Raw genomic sequence first — 20,863 nt, forward strand, 5'->3', positions numbered from 1 at the left:
ATGGAGGGTATCAATGATGGTCTTCTAGCCAGTTGCCATGTCTGCAGTCTTCCCCATATTGAACCCAACTGAGACAATTGAACCAAACTGAAGCAATTTAATGACACCTGGGGAAGCCTGTGCAGGTGATTTGACTTTAGTAGATGATTAGTGTGTGACACTCAGTTTAAAACATTCATGCCCTGCAAAATTTGGGCTGATTTCTTCACAGTATTCTAATTTTTTGAATTCCTGTTTTTGTGGGTTTAATGAGCTGGAAGCCCAAATTATGTAAAAATAAACAAATAAATACTTGATATCGTTTAAATTGTGGGCCTTCAATCTATGAAAGTTTAACTTTTTGAATGGAATTATGGAAATTAAACAACTTTTCCATGACATTCTAATTTTTTGGAAAGGGTCTGTATTTACAGCAATGTGAGGGGTGTATTCACTTTTGTGACATATTGTATGTTTACAGTAAATATGTTAATTTTGTCTGCTAAATGTGTAAGAACATGCAGGCGTTCATGCTTGCATGTTGAAAGTGTTTGTAAACACTTGAATCACGCCGTATGTTATTATTCAGTGTGCCCTGTTCATAATGATATATCTTGAATATCTGTGTTGGAAAGCACCTCATGTTTGGGTTAAAGCCATGAGTGACCTGCTGCATGCACATTGTGCGGGGAGGTAATCTAGGACAGCATTCCAGCAGGTTGATTAGGCTGCTATGGTTAATGCAGCCAAGCCTATAAAACCCGGCCACAGGAGAGCATGGAGGTGGTTGAAAATGGGCGGGAGGACAAGCCCTGGGGTCCTTCATCGGGTGGCTTTGTCTGGGGGCCACCTCTCCTGCTGGTCCATCAGCTTGGTTTGTGTGTGGCAGGCTAACGGAACTCCTTATATTAAAAAAAAGGGCCCGCCTGTTTTTTTTTTTTCCTGCACTCTTCTTTATGAATGCCTTGCTCTTTTTTTTTTTTTTTTTTTTTACTGCGCCCCCCACAGGTGCCAGTCGGCGGAATACCCCCCTATTCAGACCAATTGAGGGCATATGCAAACACAACACTCTTTTTGGAGCAGCATTACAATGACGGCGCACCAGTTGGAGGTGTGGACCTTGAAGGGCGAAGGATTAAAAAGCTCTCTGGTGTCATTATAATAAAAGATGTTGAAAACATTCAATGAAATACACCTGCTTTGTAATAAAACCACATTGCATGGTTGTAGATGGCCACCACGTATCCCACTGCGCGTCAGCCAATTTACGATGTTAAAAAGTTGCATATAGAGACATATTGAGCTAGATTTGATTTGTGCAATGTTTTTCATATTTATGGTATATATACAGTATGTACTGTATGAGTAAAAACTTAGCAGTACACCCGCAAATGAAGAACAATAGTGAATAATGGTTTAGAGGTTTAATCAGTAAAAAATGAAGTGGCAATAAAATCTAACTACAAAAATGACCCCCTCAAAAAGCCAAATGAGGTCTTCACGACCGGTCATACTTCTGAAGAGCGCTGCGTCTTTGAATGAGCGGGAGGGTGGGGCGGGGGGACATTAGCTGTCCGAGTCTGTGTCGTGGCGTCGCCTGTGGCTTTGTGTGGCACCACCAGGGTCCGTCTTGTGGCTGGAGGGGTTACGGGGGACAGGGGACCCCCCGTCGGAGGACTCTGTGTCATGGCGCTGCTGTCGGTGACGGGGGTAGGGGAGCTGTCGCTGTGCCTTTAGTTCCCCCCTTGAATGGCTGTCATGTGGTGTGGCTCCGCTCTGACTATGGTATGATGGATTATGATGGTGGTGGTCCTTTCGGGCCCTGAAGAGTAATAAGACAACAAATAATCTGACTGGGTGGCTCAAAGTGGCTTCTGTTACGCCAGGGAGGAAGTGGCGACGTAGAAGAATAAAAGACTTTCTCACGCTCCACAGTGCAGCGTGCGTCCACTTTTACTTGTCTTTTTCAGATTAGTCTCCATTTTTCAATATGAGTAATGTTTTGTTTTAAACTGCTGTTTCGCTTGATATGTATTCTAACATGTATATGAATTATTTTCATCAAGGATCACTATTTGTGAACAAAAATATTATTGTCAGTAGCAAATCCCTAATAAATGCTTATCATCTCTTCAGTTGAGTCAATAATAAACACCCTTGGTCACTGTATAAGGAACTACTGTAATTCTCTCTGACGTCTTATAAAAGAGCTTCAGGCAGAATGCTTCCACGCCAAACAGTAAACCACTGTGGTTTGAGGTTTAATGGCATCTCAGCGCCCTCTAGTGAAGCTTTCCCCAACTGTAAGTAAATACACTACATTTTTTAATACAGTTTACTAAAATTATAATTAAAAAAATTCCCCATAAATAAAAAATATATTAAGTAAAAGTAAAGTAGTAAAAATATACATCAAATATAAATTAATACAATATATTTAATAGATTTGTTTTTACATTAAATCATCAAACCTCTTTTTGTCATCATCTGAATCTGAAGACGGTGAGTTGCTCCTTTGCCTCTTCTTTTTCTTCTTCTTCTCCTTCTTCTTCTTCTCCTTTTTGCTCTTCTTTTCTTTCTTCTTTTTACTCTCCTGCCTGAAAAGTTTAGGGGAAAAATGTGAAGATCCAAGATCCAGTTTTTGTCCAGCCAAAGCTATGGACACTATCAGGGAAGAGCACACAAGGGGTGTCCTAATTTATTTTTTTTTTTTTTACAAAAGGTTGCATACTGAAAAACATCAAAAGATTCGGGGGCCATTTTGTCATTTTTTAAACAACCCATATAGATATAAGAAGTAATACACAGTATCTCACAAAAGTGAGTACAGTCATCCCTCGTTTATCACAGTTAATTGGTCTTTGAGAGAACACCAATGGTTTGCAGCGCTATAAAAAAAAAATCTACTTTGAGGAATCTAACTTCACACTTACTTCACACTTTTTTGTTAAGTACATAATTCCAAATGTGTTCATTCATAGTTTTAAGAATCTACAATGTTAATAGTCATGAAAATAGCCTGTACTGTGTGTGTGTGTGTGTATGTATATATATTTATATATATTACTTGTTTTGTCACATTTACACTCGCGTTTCTTATGAACTGTATTCTTCTTTTGCATGACCACGTTTCCTTACACTACTGCACGCCATCTGCCATCACTTCACATGCAAAGTATCCGTTTGCTCTCCCAGTTTGTTCTCATCATTATCAAAAACTATTATCATAAACCCACCACATCACGGTATACAGTGTCATCAAGACAGAGGACCCATCCCGACCCTCTCAGCGGCAAAAGTTACAAGATGGCCACATTACTTGCTAGTTGCTGCACCGTTCTTTCAAATGGCTGCTCTGATCAGGAGGATTATCAGCACAAAAAAGCACCGCTTCCGTCGGCCCGTACAGGAGAGAAAGTTTCAACACCTAATTGAAGATACCATACCACATTCATTTGCTGAGGAAGTTGCATAATGTCCCTCACCTTAGGGTGCAAAGTGCAGGTTTGGATTTCACCATTTAAAGTAAATAATGAATCATGACAAGATATACCAACGTCTGTCCATCCTGATTTTGTATTGCATTTTTAACACATTTCTTGTACTCATTGATAATTTATTCTTAAGTATGTCAGCATTAGTAATAGTTTATACCGGATTCTCTTACAAAAAACAACGGGAAACTAGGAAACTTCACCTGCACTGTCCAGTACCCAGTATTTATTTCACAGCCACACTGGTTGAATTTTTGGCTAAAAAGTTAGTGAATTTATTTAAAGTTACCGAATCGTTTCGGATCGTATCTTTCTAAATGAACCGTATCGGCAACCACGAATCGTGATACGAATCGTTATTAAAACAAAATCGTTACACCTCTAATGGTCACAACATGCATATACAGTAAAACCATAACACCTTTTGTTGTAGGTTTTTGGAGGTGTTTTAATAGTGGTCTTTGTAGACGGCATAGGTGTATCCCACTTGTGCAGTAATGAGCTGTCTCTTTTTATCTGTTTTTATATCGCACAGAAATGAGAAAGACGTGTGTTCATGTCTCACACAAGGGCTGTGGATGATGGGCAAAATTCCAAAAAAAGCGTAGTTTTCCTTTAATGGTTATTTTGAGGGGAGCATTAGCAGTTATTAACATTTCAACTTCTTCTTGTTAGTGTGCCTTTTCTTCCCAACTTTTGCTGGTTTTTTTTAGATGTATCTTTTTAGAATATGCCGCGAGTCAATAAAAAACAAGCTCTGGGCCTCAAATGGCTGCGATTGGCTGGCAACCAGTCCAGGGTGTACCCTGCCTCTCACGCACAGACAGCTGGGATAGACTCCAGGATGCAATGGGACAAGCGGTACAGAAAATGTATGGATGGCCCAAAAATGGCCCCAGGCTGCACTATGGACACGCATGTCCTACACTATATTATATTGGCACTATAATTCATTTGACAATAGATTTATTATTGTGGTTGCTTCAGCTGCACTCCGTCATAGTGACAATTGACTAATTAAAAAATAATATTTGATGTAGCTAAATAACCAAACTTTGCACACAGCTGTCAGTTTTATGCAATGCAATTTGAAATATAACAATATCACAAAATACATAATAGGATATTAAAAGAGCTTTATTATCTTTGCAAAAGCATAGTTTATGATTGTATTGGACATCATTACATTGCGTACCTAATGTCATGTGTGTAAGTAGTTAATGATATAATGCTTTCTTACCGTTGTTCTGTCTCTTCTTTCGCTACACTCTCTGATGACTTTACTGTTGAGGTTGCTGGATGAACGCTTGCCTTGTGGTGCTGGAAGTCAAATTTTTAAATCTTTCTGTGTTATTCATCAAACATGGGGGAGGAGGAGATGACACAATTCTGTAATTGTCTAATTTGCATAATTGGCCATGACATATGATGACACATTGATGTATGTTATTTGATTCTGTGTGTTTGTGTTTGCGTGTGTGTTTTTACCGTAAAGACTGGCAAGCCCATTTTAACCGCCTCCTTTTCCTTCTGGGAGAGGACCACTTTCCGTGACCCCGCACTGCACACAGAAAGAATCACAAACACACACATTAATCACACTCAAGTGAGAACAACAGCTCTCACCTACAACAATCTACAAGTCTCACTGTCAAGGGGACATTGATTAATAGCACACAAAAGGAGCTGAGGTGAGTGTTTTTCATTTGTACTCTACCTAATGTTGCTACCTTGAAAAACAGGATGCGGTGTGTAGTTTTTAGGTTATACTAGAACAGTTTTCAAGTTATCAAGCTTAAAAATCTATTTTAAGACAACAAAAAAATCACCTGGAGCTCCCCAATCCTGAGATACGATCCACATTCTTCTCTTCACCATCATCTTCATCCCTCCTACAAATATCTGCCAAATCCTGTGAAATTATAAACACATCTGAGTCTTCTAGATCGGTTACTAACTTAGCTGAGACCATAATAGACAGGTAGGAAAGGTGAAAGTGCAATACCTCTTTGGTCAGTCCAGTCGGTTGCCGCTTTATAACCTTGTGTCCTCTACATTGGACAGGAAAAATGAAGATTCATTATGGGATTATATTCGTAGACTGTTTATCAAGTACTATACTTACAAGGCAGCCATCAACGCGTCATGTTCTGCAGCCTTGACAGCAGCGAGTTCTTCTTCTTTGGTGGCGGGCCTGTTGCCTTTTTTGTCTTTGGAGTACCATGTCAGATCTTTGCCTTTTTGCCAGCGTCCCACTGGAGCCATTAAAGAATTCCCTGTAAATGGCACACAGCATCAAAACAGAGAAGTAACGATGACATGTTGATGATGGCGCACAATGCGAGGAAAACAACAGAAAATCTGATAATTTATGAGAGTCTCTAAGGTTATTTTGACAGAATCAATGTTTTATGCAATCTTTTTCAGATGACCTTCAAAACACACTATAATTCATGGTTAAAATAATTTTAACAATTCTTTTTGTGGGCATGTTGGCCATTCCATGTCAAACAAACCAATGGGTGGAACCACACCCCCTCAGATTTGCTCTTATTCATATAAAATAGTCTCTATACCCTAGGTTCCCAAATTGTATTCGGGTTACGTGAATAGAAATTAAAAACAATTAGCGCCTAACACTTTCAAAGATGAGTGCGCCTGAATGGATCACGGTGCAATCGAGAACAGAACAGAAAATAGGAAGGAGACAGCACATGATGTTGTTCATTGCTCTGTGTGCATCATATGAACAAATAAGTAAGTTTGTGCATTAATAGTGTTTAATCTCAAAGATTTTTATTTATATTGGTATTCCAATCCCCGTAGGGTGCTGCGGTGAAAACCTGCCACTGGTTGTATGTATTTTTGTACTTCAGATACGACTTTAGCGTGATTGTTAAACTTTCCCCTTCAATTTGGTAATAAATTATTATGCAGATTTAAATCATAGCCATCGTCAGTGGACAAAAAAAAGTGATGCTCAAATTCAGACCATTCAAAGGGAAGAATGCCAACATCAGACTGGAATAAAAGATAAGTAGGATGATTACTTATCTATTTATCAGTGCTCATGTGAAACTTTATCAAAATGTAACCATGCAAAATACACATTTTGACCCAGAATTACTCTAAAAATAGTTTATCAATTCACTATGTTGAATATTTGTAAAAGATACGTTGGATAACTCATCTCTTTATTAGTGCTCATGTGAAACATTAACCAAAATGTGAGCATGCAAAATACAACATTTTGACCCAAAATTACAATAAAATTAATACCAATTAATTGTGCTCAGTATTTCAAGATAATAAACATAAAAAAGTGTGTTTTTTAAGTGTGCAGGAGTAGGGCGTACATGGCTTCATGTCAAATGTCTGAAGGGCTACGCCAATGTAAAAAGTCTGGGAACCGCTGCTCTACACCATACAAAGCAAGAATCCAAAATATTTTTTTGGGGGGGGGGGTTGTGAGAGGCAGGGAGTACTGTCAATATTAGTGCAGACCAGTCAACATGTACACATTTATCGTACTCAACATGCAATGTGACTCTTAACTATGCTTGTATGCTTCACTGCTATCCATTTTGTTGCATTTTCCTGGATTCAGTTTCGAGTTCAGTCTGTACAGGACAGGTAAATAAATAGATGATATCAGTTTTTCAATATTATTTTAAATTCGGGGGGTACCGGGGTGTATGACAGAAAATAACTGAGCACCACTGCTCTAACTATATCCTAACTAACAATAGCATCTACTGTACATATTTGATATAAATTACATTTAATTAAGTTGCACGATCGAATGCAGTATTTCAGCAAAAGTTGCGGTGGCCTTCCACGTAGTCGGGTATGTTGACACAGGCGAAGGGGGGCTCAAATAGCTAGCTAGAGGGGCTACGTGGTTCAACGTGGTGGGAGCGATGAAAGTCAGCTGCAGACTGGACTAAAAAAGTGACCGTATTTTAAAAAAAAAGGTCAAGATTTTGTGTGATGAAGGGCACCACAATTCAAGGTATGGACGTGATAGTTAAAGACGTCGTGTGTGAATGTAAATAACTTTGTAGCTACTATCTAGTCTGCTCGTGTTTGCTAGCATTCAAGCTAGGCGCTGAGAATGGTTAGCACTGGCTGCACACCTACCAAGGTAATTCTCTCGGTGTTTATCCACTTTGACATCATCCCAGTTGAACTGGTCTTGGCCTCCTCGAACTCCTCCTGATCTCGAAGAACCGAACATTTCTACCCCTTGAAAACTTTCCTATTTATTAAATGTGATAGCGTCTGTTAGCTTTAGCCACGCCACGGCCTGGCGTCGTCGTTCACATCCGGGGACTTATCCGGTTCGTGTACTTCCCAGTCTGTAGTGGCGCAGCTTTTCCTCTTCAATAATATTTTTTATAAGCAATATGTATTTGCACTCATACACATTAATTCCTAGTGGTAACGTTTCTGTGAACTGAAAAGACTGACGTCGCCAGCGTCTCGCTAGCTTCTCACTATTTACTCTTATTCTCACTATTTAGCGACACAAACATAAATATTTTGTTTGTCCGATACAGTTTTGAAAATGCTAAAAAAATAAACAACAAAATTGCCAATTGAAGTGCAGATTCGGGGGTGAAAAATAAACCGTGTTGCTGTTCTGTTTACAAAACGTGCGCGTCGCGTCGCACATTTAAGGTTGTTTTGGGTTTCGTCGTGGGGTGATGACGTAGTCAAAACGACAAAAACTCCATTAATGGCTGTCGGAGCAAAGAAACAGAAGGGAGGACGAACGCATTCCTTCGGGGACGTCCTCACAAAGTGACGTGCACATAGCTGCCGATGTTTATGAGATATTTTGCCAGGTTTTATTCAGGTAGGAAGATTTTTTTTAAACGACGAATTTCTTCTCTACTTAGACGCTTGTCAGTGGTGGGGCCATGGCTGCCGTTAAGATGCTGCATGTTTTTGTTTTTTTTTTCCATTCGGTTAACTTTAAAGCGCAAATGTAACTTGCGTCATCTTACATTTATATACCTCTTGGGTGTTTTGTGTTACATATTTGCATGTTACTCGGACAGACGTGGCCCAATTAGAGAATAATTACAGAATTTCCAACTTTGCTGCTTTGGTCATTCTGGTATATAGCTGTTTTCAGTGTTTACCAACCGAATTGCATTTATTATTTGGCTGCATGTGAAATATTATCTAAACGAGAACACTATAAACCTTTTTAAATCATGTGATGCCAAATAATATTGTTTTTGAAAGAGAAAGTGACATTTCTTGATGACCAATTCCAAAGAAAGCTCACATGATTTGCTTAATTAAATTTCCAGTACACATGGTGACAGTTTAGCCTTCAAATGAGAGTCAGCCCATACTGATAAACTCAAAAGTACTCTGTAACAGAGCAGTAATCCAGATGCAAGTACAGTCGTTCCTCGCCACATTTTGTGGATTCAGGGAGTATTCTGTGATGTGTTGAGTGGAAAGCCGGACTTGCCTGTTCAGCAAAGGTATAAAATGCAATATTAAATATTAATAATTAGGCCAACATTAGCAGACGGAAATGTCACTGCACTACTTGCGTGAGGCCGCTCAGCAACACTGCCACCTAGTGGTAGATACAACAAGAAGACATATTTCAAAGATTAAAAAAATAAGTTTTTGCTCCAATTTATATATTTATTTTTAAATGGATAAGTGTTAAAATGTCAAAGTTGTGCAATGTTGAGCTTTGATAAATGAAGACTAATAGGATATAGTTCGTATAATAAATCAGTGTTAACTTGCATGCTCAGCATTATTCTGTCAGCGCTCCTTCCTCGCACTATTAGTGGCGACAGTGTTGCTTTTATAATCTTTTGGGAACTCCTCATAACACTACATAATAATTACTCACAAATATTTTGTAAAAATACACCAGCCGGGATGGCTACATGCTTGAGCGGAAGTCAAACGCCCTCTATTATGTGAACACGCACTTAGCACAAAGCCAAAAACCGGTCTTGACAAGGTTGGTTGAGAACCACCGTTGCATTACCGTTTAACTCTGTTTGGGGAAGTTAGGTTTTGTTGAGCTGCATCTTCAGCAGAAATCCTGGGTTGGTTGAGCCACTTTCACAGAATACCCCCACTCTGTTATCACGGTTAAAAGTATATTAATTATCATGCTGTTTCATGGTTGAATACGGCCTATTATTAATTTTTAAAAAGCATATTTAAGCAGATTTTAAACATTTTTTGCCAAAAATAAGCATTTTCACACATAAAAATGGTTACATGAACTAAACTAGAAATATATGGCATTTAGAAGATTCATTCAAAAACATGATGCTCCGTGTCAGGCATGTTACTGTAATGTTCGGTGAGGCACACATAGGGCCCTCTGAAATCCATTTCAAAATACATACAATAACACAAATAATAATAAGACAATAATAATTACTTTATAAATAAGATTTGAACTTACATAGATGAGGCACATGGATGAGGATTTTGATATGCCATTTTTGTATTTCCCTCAAGCGCTAGCCCTGCATTTAAGCATAGTATAATAATGATAATAACAAAAGTAGATTGCTGAAAACAAGTTGTGACTGTAACATAATAGTTCCTACAACTGTAAGTGTATGTTTATTTGTAGAACAGAGCTCTTTAAATGTTGCAGCCTCTTGACTTATGTACAGAAAAAGGAACCCTCTGGCCCTTTAAGGGAAGTGTCAAGAGGCAACAGAGAATGACACTTGTCATTTGCACCTGCAAACACAACTTGGCTTCATCAGACTTACTTGGAGACAAGACAAACGGCTTGTAAATTCTGTGATTTTTTTTTTTTTGCTGCAGGGGTGTATTTGTATTCTGTATACTTCCACTCGCAGTAGGCATTGGATCATACGGATTACCCCCTTTTGGTGCTAATTGCCGCCTCATCGGATACTTGATATAAATACTAAGAAGTATTTTGCATTTATTATTTTTTTTATTGTTAAATAATAGAGAAAAGAGAGCGCACTTCCTGATGGCTGTGGTTACTTTGGGTATTCATGTTGGAGCACATTGCTAATGTGAGTAAACATGGCCCTGCCCTCCCCGTCTGGCTCTGCGGCGTGCGGCAATCACGCCCATCCTGATCACTTGACTCCTGGCTGGAGGTGTGTGCATTGAGGGAAGGCAAGGAGGCAGACAGGTTTTACCTTCTGACATGGCTTGTAGTGTGTCACGGGATAGACGAGGTAAGGCTGAAATGACAGATTTTAGATTGGTCACTATTGTGTGCTTTTCCTGCTTCCACAAGCGGAATAAGCCTCTGCAATTAGTGAGTAATAGGTCCTCTAGGGCGCCATGCTACCATAGTGATTGCCTCTCTTCTTCCAAGTGTCATTTCAGTCTCATTAGGTCTGCCTGGCTTGTCAAGTTGCGTTTTCGGGGATTGAAAACCTCTCGTCTGACTTACTCCTTTTTATGACTCAGTCTCTAAACCAGCGGTTACGCATCATCGTCCACTTTTGTGAGGTTGCCTCTTTTTATCTTGTGTCTTTCAGCTATGGCTGGACCCAGGCCTGTGGTGTTGAGTGGCCCATCCGGGGCAGGGAAAAGCACTCTGCTCAGGAAGCTCCTGAAGGAATACAGCGGCGTCTTTGGCTTCAGTGTCTCACGTGAGTCATCAGACTGTATTCCTGTATTCTTCTTGTGTCGCTTACCCCCAAATTTCCAAAAGTGTTATAAAATATGATATGATGGAGCTATTTTTTTCCAGCTCCGCCTTCTGGTTAAAGTGAAGCCCTTTGTTAGTTGTCGAGATCTTGAAAAGGCTATGCATGCGTTCATTAGTTCTCGCATTGATTATTGTAAGGCCCTGTGTGTTGGTATCAACCAGTCTTTATTCAGCCGTCTACAACTGGTACAAAATGCTGCTGTGCGGCTTTTGACCAACACTTGTAGAAATAGCCATGCCACTCCAGTCCTGCGCTGTCTGCACTGACTGCCAATCCATTTCAGAGTCGATTTTAAGCTTTTAATGTTTGTTTTTAAGGCAGTTCATGCTGCTGCGCCATCTTGTTTATGTGAGCTTTTAAACATTCATCACCCCAGTAGAGCTCTGCGGTCTGCCAACCAACAGTTGCTTGAGGTCCCTCGGTCCAATTACAAAAAGTGGGGTGATCGGCCCTTTTCTGTAGCTGCTCCAAGGCTGTGGAACGCCCTCTTGTGGACCATCACAGACTTTCATTTGTTTAAGGCAAAATGTAAGACTCATTTATTCCGAGCTGCATTTGGCACATAAGAACACCGTGACACATTTATTTATTTATTTTTATTTGATTTATGCTTACATTTTATCTATTGTTTTATTATATTTTTCTTACGTTTTTATGCTGTTTATCTTGCACTGTTGTCGAGCACTTTGGTTCAGCTACAGCTGATGTATGGGGCTATATAAATAAAGATTGATTGTTTGGACTCTGTGTGAAGTTGGCATGTTCTCACCGTGTGTGCGGGGGAGATTCCAACAACATGCATGTTTGGTTAATTGTGTAAATTGTCCGTAAATAGGAATGTGAGTGTGAATGGTTGTTTGTTTGCGGCCGAGGTCAAGGCAACATTAAAAAGGTTTCAGCAATGAGCCCATTTTCTAATTCATCATGAAATAATAGTTTCATAAACAGAAGTGTAGACAACGCACATCTCTATAGTGGAGTTCATGACGCAAAGCGCAGCCATGAAACAATTAACTTTTTTTTTTACATAACTAGCCACTACAAGTGAACACATAACTATTGTTATAGATATAGGCATGTTACCGATGAGTTAGATTATCAATAATCGCTATAATAAAGATGAAAGTTGCATCGTCCGTGTGTGGCTGCTGACATCTGTTCTCCACCAAGGCACAAGAGTAAATCAGGAGGGGTCTTAGTGTCAGCTGACAGATGTCATGACATCTACAAAGTGACACACACTACCTTCACGATCGCCATAATGGGCCCACGGGAACATAACATACAATATATGTCCATTCATAAGATGTAGGGTTGGGCGATGTGGACCTTAGCATGTATCACAATATTTTTTTAAGATGACGTCACAATATAATTAAATTCAGTTGAGTCTTGTATGAAAAGCTACAAACCTGAACCCATATAATAAAAAATAAATCAATTAAAAGTACGCTTACCTATGGCACTGTGTAGCGAGTGTCCAAAGCAAGTCAGTCTATTCCAGCTGTTCAGGACAGCTGCTTTCACAACATTAGATCCACAGTCAGTAGTTACACACACTTGGTCCCATTTCTGGAGAAACTCCTTCCACTCACTTGCGATGATTTCACACCTGAAAAGAACTTGTCTGGAGACAGGATGATTTCAAAGTCCAGTCGCTGGCTATGTAGTGGACCGTGAGGATGTTTCATTCGTAAGAGAATTGTTTCAATGAATGAGGAAAAGCTGTCTGAATGTTGTAATTATAACAATTCCTATTTGTCACGCAGATACAACAAGAAATCCGCGACCCGGAGAAGAGAATGGCAAAGGTAAAGCTCACGTTTTCCTCTTTTGGTCATTCCCACGTTTACAAGTGTGTCATGTGACTTGTTATGTCCCGGTCACCCAGATTACCACTACGTCACGAGGGAAGCCATGGAGGCTGCCATCGACAAAGGCGATTTCATTGAGAACGCAGAGTTTTCCGGGAACCTGTACGGAACGAGTAAAGCGGCTGTGCAAGACGTTAAGGACCGCAACCTCATTTGTATACTGGACATAGACATGCAGGGGGTGAGGAACATCAAGAGCACCGACCTCAATGCTATTTACATCTCCATCCAGCCTCCATCTTTGGACGTCCTGGTGAGAAAATGTGACCTACTTAAAAGGATTGTGATTATCCTGCTAAATAAATGAATCTTGGGCTTCATTTTTTGATTTCTTTCAGGAAAATCGTTTGAGGAACCGGAAAACAGAGTCAGAGGAAAGCCTCCAGAAGCGTTTGCACGCTGCCAAGATGGACATGGAGTTTAGTAAGTGCGTTTTTTTAGGAGGTTTGTTGGTTTTCGAAGACTAAATTTGATAACCCAAATGTGACTTTGTACTTTCTTGTAGGTAAAGAAGCTGGCGTGTTTGACGTCATCATTGTTAATGACAACTTGGAAGAAGCTTACGGACAGCTAAGAGATGCTCTTCTTGAGGTTGTTTTGGAAACATTTTTTTCTTAAGAAAAGAGAACGCCTGAAATAAATACAGCAAGTTTGCGCAGTTTGTTTGCACTCAACACAAATATAAACGCAACACTTTTGTTTTTGCTCCCATTTTTTTATGAGATGAATATGGAAAAAGTTTTTGATCTTTGAGTTCATCTCATAAAAAATGGGAGCAAAAACAAAAGTGTTGTTTATATTTTTGTTGAGTGTATTTTGCAATAGAGGTCAGACAACATTCAGAAACCTAAAGCGTACATGGCTGCCATTTACTGACAACCATAGTTGTCAGTAAATGTATCATGTATCATGAAACTTAGGAATGTGGAAAACCGTGTAATGTGTGTTCGGTTGTTGCGATAGATGGTGAAGGTGTTGGCCGACTGTAAGTTCAATCCATTTATACATTTGGTGTCCAACTGTCTTCCATGTGATTGGCTGGCAACTAGTGCAGGGTGTACCTCTTGCCCAAAGTCAGCTGGGATAGGCTCCAGCCTACCCATGGTCCCAGTGAGAATAAGTAGCACAGAAAATAGATGAATGGATGTCTAGGTGTCTTAAAGAGTCTGTCTTTAACTTTTATGGCTGACGCATTTCGGTGTGACAGCAACGACGTGGGAAAGATGATATGATGATGTGGACGATTGGGATGTTGGATTGCAGAATCATTTAGAAGCCCATGTGCCTCTGTAGAATCCATTATGTTGAATGGTATTGCTATTGTTCTATTGAGTTGTATTCAATCAGTCAGTCCTCTCGACCACAGCACTTGTTTTTGAGGCTGCAGGAGCTAGCAGTGCGAACCTGTGCACTCCAACCAAATACACAGTTGAGACCGCCGAGCGCACCATGAAGATTATCTTCCCTTTGGGTGTTGTTGCAGTTGTCAAAGTCCTCTTGTGCTTGGGTAGTGTCTTTCTGCTGTGACCAATCTGTGTCCAGGTCTCTCATTTGAGAGTCGAGCCTTCTCTGCCTCTCCTGGAGCTCCAACATGTCTTCCCCAGGGCCTCCACCAGATGTCAGGTCACCCAACACCCACCTAGAACATACAAAGAAATTCACCTCTACAATGCACATGTCAAATATGATCTTTGCACTCGACTAATCGCTGAGGAGCAGTAGGCAGTCATCTTGTAGTGCCTTATTGAATACAGACACTTTGTTAATATTTTGGCCATTGAGATTGACTGGATGAAGTTTTAAGTTGTCGGGAGAAAGGGGGCGTGGAGCCCACATGAGCATGAGGACAACATGAAACTCCACACAGAAAGGTCCCAAGACCTTCTTGCTGTGAGACAGCAGTGCTAATCATCATGCCACCAATCTTTATTTGAACTGCTGTTTGAAAGTTGCCATTTACATCCAGCTTCTGCATTTAAGTGGTTGCCAAACAGTATGAGGTTTCAATGAATTTAAGCTAATACGCAATCTGTTTCTGCCTTAATTTTTATTAAGACAGACATTGTCACACTGTAGTAATGTTCCTTACTTGCAGTTGTAAATTTGGACCATTTGCTTTCATTAGCTCTATGGAAGGCAAAGCATTAAATAATAGTAATATAGTAAAGAAAAAACTTACCAAAATCTTCAGTGTGTAGTACAGTCAATGGAGTGTCACTGTCACTGCTGATTTAATGTAATTTACCCCGCTTGGTCTATTGTTGTAACTCACACCTACCTTTGTTTCATCCAGTTTGGTTTTTGGAGAAACCAATTCTAATGAAAAAAAACTCAATGTAAATTTTGTTAATAATGATGACACAACAAATTACATTCATTGCCTCCCCCATTTTGACACATGGTTTTCCCCATTGCGTGCATGCGTATATGCGTGCATGTGAGAAATTACATTCTTAACCTCCTCCACCAGTTGTGCACTCATATCACCAGTTTGCATCTTCCTTTTGATATGCATCTGGCATCTTACTTCACCAAAGTGTGAACATGAGGGTCAGTGTCAGGTTTTACAGCTTTAACCTCCAACTAAATTAGAAATTAGGCCAGATACACTTTCAATCATATCCCAACAAACTTACTGTTTGAAGCTAAATTGTTTCCCACTTCACCTGGTTTGCCAATGGAGTTAACACAATTGCTATTCAACTATGGAGAGGCTAGGAATTTGTTGTTCTTCAGGACACAGTGTTGTATCAGACCGGAAAAGAAAAGAAATAACCTATACTACTGTATGCTCTTCTTCTAGGGTCTTCTAAAAAAAAAAAAAAAAAGATAGTCTACATAGCTATCAGCAAGAGGAGCTGATTTAAGACAAAACTCTAAAAAGGTAGAAAAGGACAGCGTGTGTGTGTGTTACTGTCAACTTCAGTGTCATCCTCGGCATGAGGAGTGGGCATGATCCTGTCATGCCCCACCTCCTTGCCTCAATACACCATTCTTGCGAGAAAAGTCCTCCATCAAGTGTTTGGCCCAAAGTGTCCTTTTGTTGCGCATGCAAGCATCATATTGCTGTCCCAGTCTCTCTTTTGGATGACCTTCTTGCAGGTGGCTATTTGTTGCCACAATGTGGATTCTGGTGCATGGCCTGTCCTTGCATTCAAGGAGCGATCCATCCAGTTGTGAGTAGGCCACATTTCACTTTGATTGCTGCTAATGTGATTGTCGTCACCATGAAAACCATGTCAGCAAACATCCTCTTCTGTGGTCGGGGGAAGTGGGACAACTTGACTAAACACAAGCAGGGCTGTTATGGCACGCCCTCCTTCCACTATAGTCCCGCTCATGGTGCCCACCTTGTCATCAGTCACAGGATACTTGCCAAGCATTCATTTGGACACGAGTGACAATGCATGTCTGGAAGCGATCGTTTGCAGTCAGAGCACAGTTCATGTGATGGATCCTCTTCAGGTCTTGGTGAAGATAGAACTGGAGACTTGGGCACGTCTGATGACGCTGGAGTCATCATGCAGGTTGTTGAATCAAGATGTTGTGGTTGTTGCCAGAGCAAGAGTGAAGGTGTGTTAGTGCAAGTTCATGGTCATGGTTCACTCTGAGGCACTGAGGTCCATATCCAGTCAGCCAAGGAATCCCACTTCTGACACCAAATTGTTGTGGAAACAAATATTTATTAAGAAAAGAGTGCCTGAAATAAATACAGGGAGTTTGCGCAGATGTCTGGCCAAGAGTGGCCTCTTGGCTAAAACTCTTATACCCGTAGCATAATTTGCAACGTGAAAGAAAAGTCACAACCCCTGATGCCGCCCTTGTATATGGGGGTTAGCTTACATCGCATTCCTCTGACATGGTTTGTCGTACCCATGCTAGATAACATCCTGACTGAGGGGTCAACTATGTTTGAAGGGACTTCCTGTTGCTGCCTTGACCTGTGTGGGGACTAGTAATAAAGAGTGACTTCCTCTGGCACTCTTTGTTACCCCCAGACTACAGAAAACCTCCTGCTGGGCCACTATGCTTGAAGGGACAGCAGGATGTACTCAGATACAAGATTTGAAGCTCTACAAAAGCGTATAAAAAGTAGTTCACATAATAACATAATGTGTTACCTAAGTTATACCTGTAAACTATACATGTTTCCATCACAAGGTGACTAATGCTGTTTTGATATTTAAACTAGTAGCTATTATTCCTTACTCCACTAATTATTCTTCCCATGAAGACAGTTAATGAAAATGAAGAAAAAAATGAATATGATTTGTCTTGCTAAGCAAGCTAGCATCGTATTAAAATAGCAGGTTAGCTCCTTTTTAGCTGGAAATCCAAGTCATCCACAATGAATGATAACATTAGCATTACATTTGTAGACATACTACATTTGTGTTAATGGCATCAACATGCTAATCTGTTTAACGCTTTGCAGGGTGCCACAACCAGGATGCCTCTTTTCTTATTGCGCTTGAACGCTACATTAAATTAACTTCATGATAAATATGTTTGATGTTAGCCTGAGTTTTACTTTTGGGTCTATTTTAACTACAGCAAACGTGCTTTAAAAGCATAAACCGCTACCAGAAGTGTATTGAACTTGATTTGTTTTGTGTCCCCTTTTCAGGAAATTAACCAGGTCAAGAAAGTCAACATGTCTTCGTAGGAGACGAGCATTGTAATGCCATTTCTAATCCCACACAGCCACTCCTGTCTAAAACATCTACTACTCTTGTTGTGAACATTCCATCCAAAAGATGGTCGGGGGAAAAAAAAACAGAAGACACCCCCGTCTACTGAATGTCGAAAGGTGTAGGTTTACATGGTGTATAGAGATGTAGTTCATAATCAGTATTGTAAAGTGGATCGTGTTTCTTTTTTTTTTGTATTTGCATTTGTACAATAGAAAAACTCAGCTATTGTATGATTCTGTGATAGGTGACTGGTACAGTATGCAGTGATCAAAATGTTAAACGACTAATGGCGCGGATACACGTTACTGAAGTCATTCCGACATGTGGAACAATTGGTCTGTGTAGCTCAGTTATGCCGCAGTAGCACTTTGTTGACTATCAAAGACACATTGAATTTAAAGGGGAGCATGCAAGTCAGCTGAAACCATGTCCGTTGAAATTCCAGTTAACACTTCTTTACATTTGTGCTCATCATGTGCTGTTAAGTTTGGTTTGCTAAAAAAAACAAGATGTGTTGTTTTAGGATGATATCCAATATTTTATGTGTTTAACAAGTAATTGTGGCTTTTAGAGGTGCTTCAATAGAACAACCAAACACGTTTGTTTTCTTTTGTGGTATAACTACCTGCAGACTCACCTGTACAGCACACTTTTGACTTCTTGCTAAAGGAAAGACAATTAAACAGCCTGTTTGTCCATTGTTGTTGTTATTAATTTCTTTCCCCAATGACTCATTTAACTTGGTTCTCCCATGACAATCCATTTTTAGGCGTGGATGAGGGCAATGTTCCTGTTCATTTTTCATGTGTCTGAGCATACACACAAACGGTCTGAGCATTGTCCGATGTGAGCGCCATCGGACGTGTACACTTGTAGTATCACACCTGTCCAAAACCTGGTAGTCCAACTTCCATTCTGTGGTATTTTGTCTATGAGTTGGTTCAAAAGGTCAGCAAGGCGTATTTAACAATGTAGCTTTCTTTTTTGTCCACCTCAGACAAAACAAGCCATGGAACTATCTCATCTAATTCATGATCCGGATCTTGTCGGAAACACCTAGCGTACTTCATTTTTCCATTTCTTTCCTTGTTTACCATTTATTTTGTTAATTATGTATACTTGTGTTTCCATTTTATTTGGCAGCAGCCTGTTCTGGCACTGTTTGTACTTGAAAGTGATGCCACATGTGCTGTATGTGTTTACGTTTGTCTAAATAAAAAAAATGAGAAAAAACCAAAAACGACCACCTTCCGGTCCCTTTGGCGTCATTCTCGCAAACTCTGCGTAACACTTCCTGTATTCGGTAAATCCGGCCATCAAAGTAAAAGCTTGCCACTGTACCAATTTGCACAGTTAAACTACTCATTTAGTCCACACTTTTCACTCAGCTAAGAGGAGCCCTTTATCAAAAAAGAAAAAAAAATCTCACCCATATTCAACTCTTGTTCTTCTGTTCCCACATACTCCGAGAGCCCGCCCATCTTTTTTTTTTTTACTTTAGCTTGACGAGTGGATGTGGTACTGCCCGTTCGTTTCGCCATAATACGGGGTTTAGGCACTGATCTGTACTAATAAATCTGGATAGCTCATACGTCGCACCCGCCCGTGCAAGCCGCTGAAGCCAAAGAGACGCCATCTTACTACTCACATCTCGACTACAAGTACATTCGCACAGCGTACATAGTGTACAAAGCAGATGAAGAGGCTCGCAGAACATCTATATTTTAAATTAAAAAGCGGGGAGATTCTCCCATTCCTTCAAGTAACGCAACCTTCGTCCCTTAAAAACAATTTGATACGTTATTCTCTATCTTTTGGCTATATTAAATGTACTTTTTCCCCTTCCAATTCTCATTGCCTTTGAGACAAAATTCTACTCTGCACCCTGGCTCAGCACTGCCCTATAGCAATGCATAGTTTTACTCCTCTAGAAAGAGATTTTAATTTTAACTGCATATCCCATCCCTTTTTTCCACTAAAATCCATGGTCATGATCCTTTACTTTTTTTTCTTACTTTCATACAATTCAGTAGGCTCTCGTCTGTACAAAATATGAATCATAAAAGACAGTGACTTTGGACAAGTTTTAAAATCATTTACATTTTGCTAACTCATTTGGCACCACCTGTTTTGCTGTATTACCTATCTAGACCCAATTTTTTTTTCATGAAAAAAAATACTAGGTAATACAGCAGTCCCCTGTTTTTTTCGGTTAATTGGTAAACAATACCCCTCTACTGTATATTCCGGAGCTGTGAACACATAAGTGAGAGTGAAATCATTTATGGGTGGGCTCACTGGGCTGCTGGGGTCTCTGGTGAGCTCATGTCCACAGGAGATCACAAATCTGGGCATGAAAAGCAGAAAAATAATGTGAAGTAGTTCTGAACAACACATTCACAAAAAAAGTCTGCCTGGAGTCAGAACTTTGACTAGTTGACTCACGTATGGAAAACAATAATATAACCATCTGATAGTTGTAGGCAAAAATTAATTTACTGAGTGGAGAAATAATTACCAAGTAGATTACAAGTAGATTTTAGAATAACTGTTTGCATTAATGCCTACTGATTGAATTATTGTTGAGTGTCTTAAAATAAGTACAGTATAGATATAACTGTTTAATCTTAAAACTGTTTGGGGAGAGGGGTAAAAGGCAGTACGCTAGCATGAATGAACTTGAGACAAATGTGCACATTAACACTCAATAAGTCATCAAAACTTACCTTTATGCATTCCCACATAGTATCAGCATTTGACACCAATATGAGGTGAAAGAAAAATGGTAAAAATACAGCAGTAGTCTATTTGTGCGGCATGAGATAAAGTTAGCACACGTAGAAGTACAATGGACATGCGTCAAGTGAGACGGATGTACAGAATCCGAGAGAGAGAATCCGGCCACTTTTCAAAATAAAACATAAAAAAAACGAAATAATGGAAATTATTTTTTCTTTCTGTGCGGCCCGATACAAAATGACCCACGGCTCGGTACCGGGCCGCGGCCCGGGGGTTGAGGACCACTGTTGTAACCCAACCTACCTCAGTGTTCCAAGCATCAGCGAATGATGTGTGGTTGTTTTTTTCCATCGGACCTGACTGCTGCCGGCTGTCAGAAT

At 39.9% G+C, this 20,863-nt stretch overlaps 2 protein-coding genes across 2 annotated transcripts; one reads left to right on the plus strand and one right to left on the minus strand.

Moving 5' to 3' along the window:
- Positions 1-950: 950 nt before the first annotated feature.
- Positions 951-8,155, minus strand: c2h1orf35 (chromosome 2 C1orf35 homolog). Its single transcript, XM_054767365.1, has 8 exons — positions 7,614-8,155; positions 5,599-5,749; positions 5,479-5,524; positions 5,303-5,385; positions 4,962-5,034; positions 4,714-4,793; positions 2,451-2,576; positions 951-1,801 (listed from the first exon to the last, which is right to left on the minus strand). The coding sequence occupies exons 1-8, from the start codon at positions 7,708-7,710 to the stop codon at positions 1,546-1,548; spliced, it is 912 nt and encodes a 303-aa protein (XP_054623340.1). The 5' UTR covers positions 7,711-8,155; the 3' UTR covers positions 951-1,545.
- Positions 8,156-8,163: 8 nt separating this feature from the next.
- guk1a (guanylate kinase 1a) lies at positions 8,164-19,012 on the plus strand. Its single transcript, XM_054767368.1, has 7 exons — positions 8,164-8,331; positions 11,003-11,116; positions 12,946-12,987; positions 13,068-13,303; positions 13,389-13,473; positions 13,556-13,641; positions 17,678-19,012. The coding sequence occupies exons 1-7, from the start codon at positions 8,298-8,300 to the stop codon at positions 17,714-17,716; spliced, it is 636 nt and encodes a 211-aa protein (XP_054623343.1). The 5' UTR covers positions 8,164-8,297; the 3' UTR covers positions 17,717-19,012.
- Positions 19,013-20,863: the final 1,851 nt, after the last annotated feature.

Source organism: Dunckerocampus dactyliophorus, chromosome 2, assembly GCF_027744805.1.
Source record: "Dunckerocampus dactyliophorus isolate RoL2022-P2 chromosome 2, RoL_Ddac_1.1, whole genome shotgun sequence".
NCBI lineage: Eukaryota > Metazoa > Chordata > Actinopteri > Syngnathiformes > Syngnathidae > Dunckerocampus > Dunckerocampus dactyliophorus.

Excerpts from the sequence above, each read along its gene's own strand:
- guk1a (XM_054767368.1), top strand. The coding sequence starts at position 8,298 with ATGTTTATGAGATATTTTGCCAGGTTTTATTCAG. Across the intron at positions 12,988-13,067 it reads CGGAGAAGAGAATGGCAAAG|ATTACCACTACGTCACGAGG; the intron begins GTAAAGCTCACG and ends CCGGTCACCCAG. Across the intron at positions 13,474-13,555 it reads CAAGATGGACATGGAGTTTA|GTAAAGAAGCTGGCGTGTTT; the intron begins GTAAGTGCGTTT and ends ACTTTCTTGTAG.
- c2h1orf35 (XM_054767365.1), bottom strand. The coding sequence starts at position 7,710 with ATGTTCGGTTCTTCGAGATCAGGAGGAGTTCGAGGAGGCCAAGACCAG. Across the intron at positions 5,386-5,478 it reads CGACTGGACTGACCAAAGAG|GATTTGGCAGATATTTGTAG; the intron begins GTATTGCACTTT and ends ATAATTTCACAG. Across the intron at positions 2,577-4,713 it reads AAAGAAGAGACAGAACAACG|GCAGGAGAGTAAAAAGAAGA; the intron begins GTAAGAAAGCAT and ends TAAACTTTTCAG.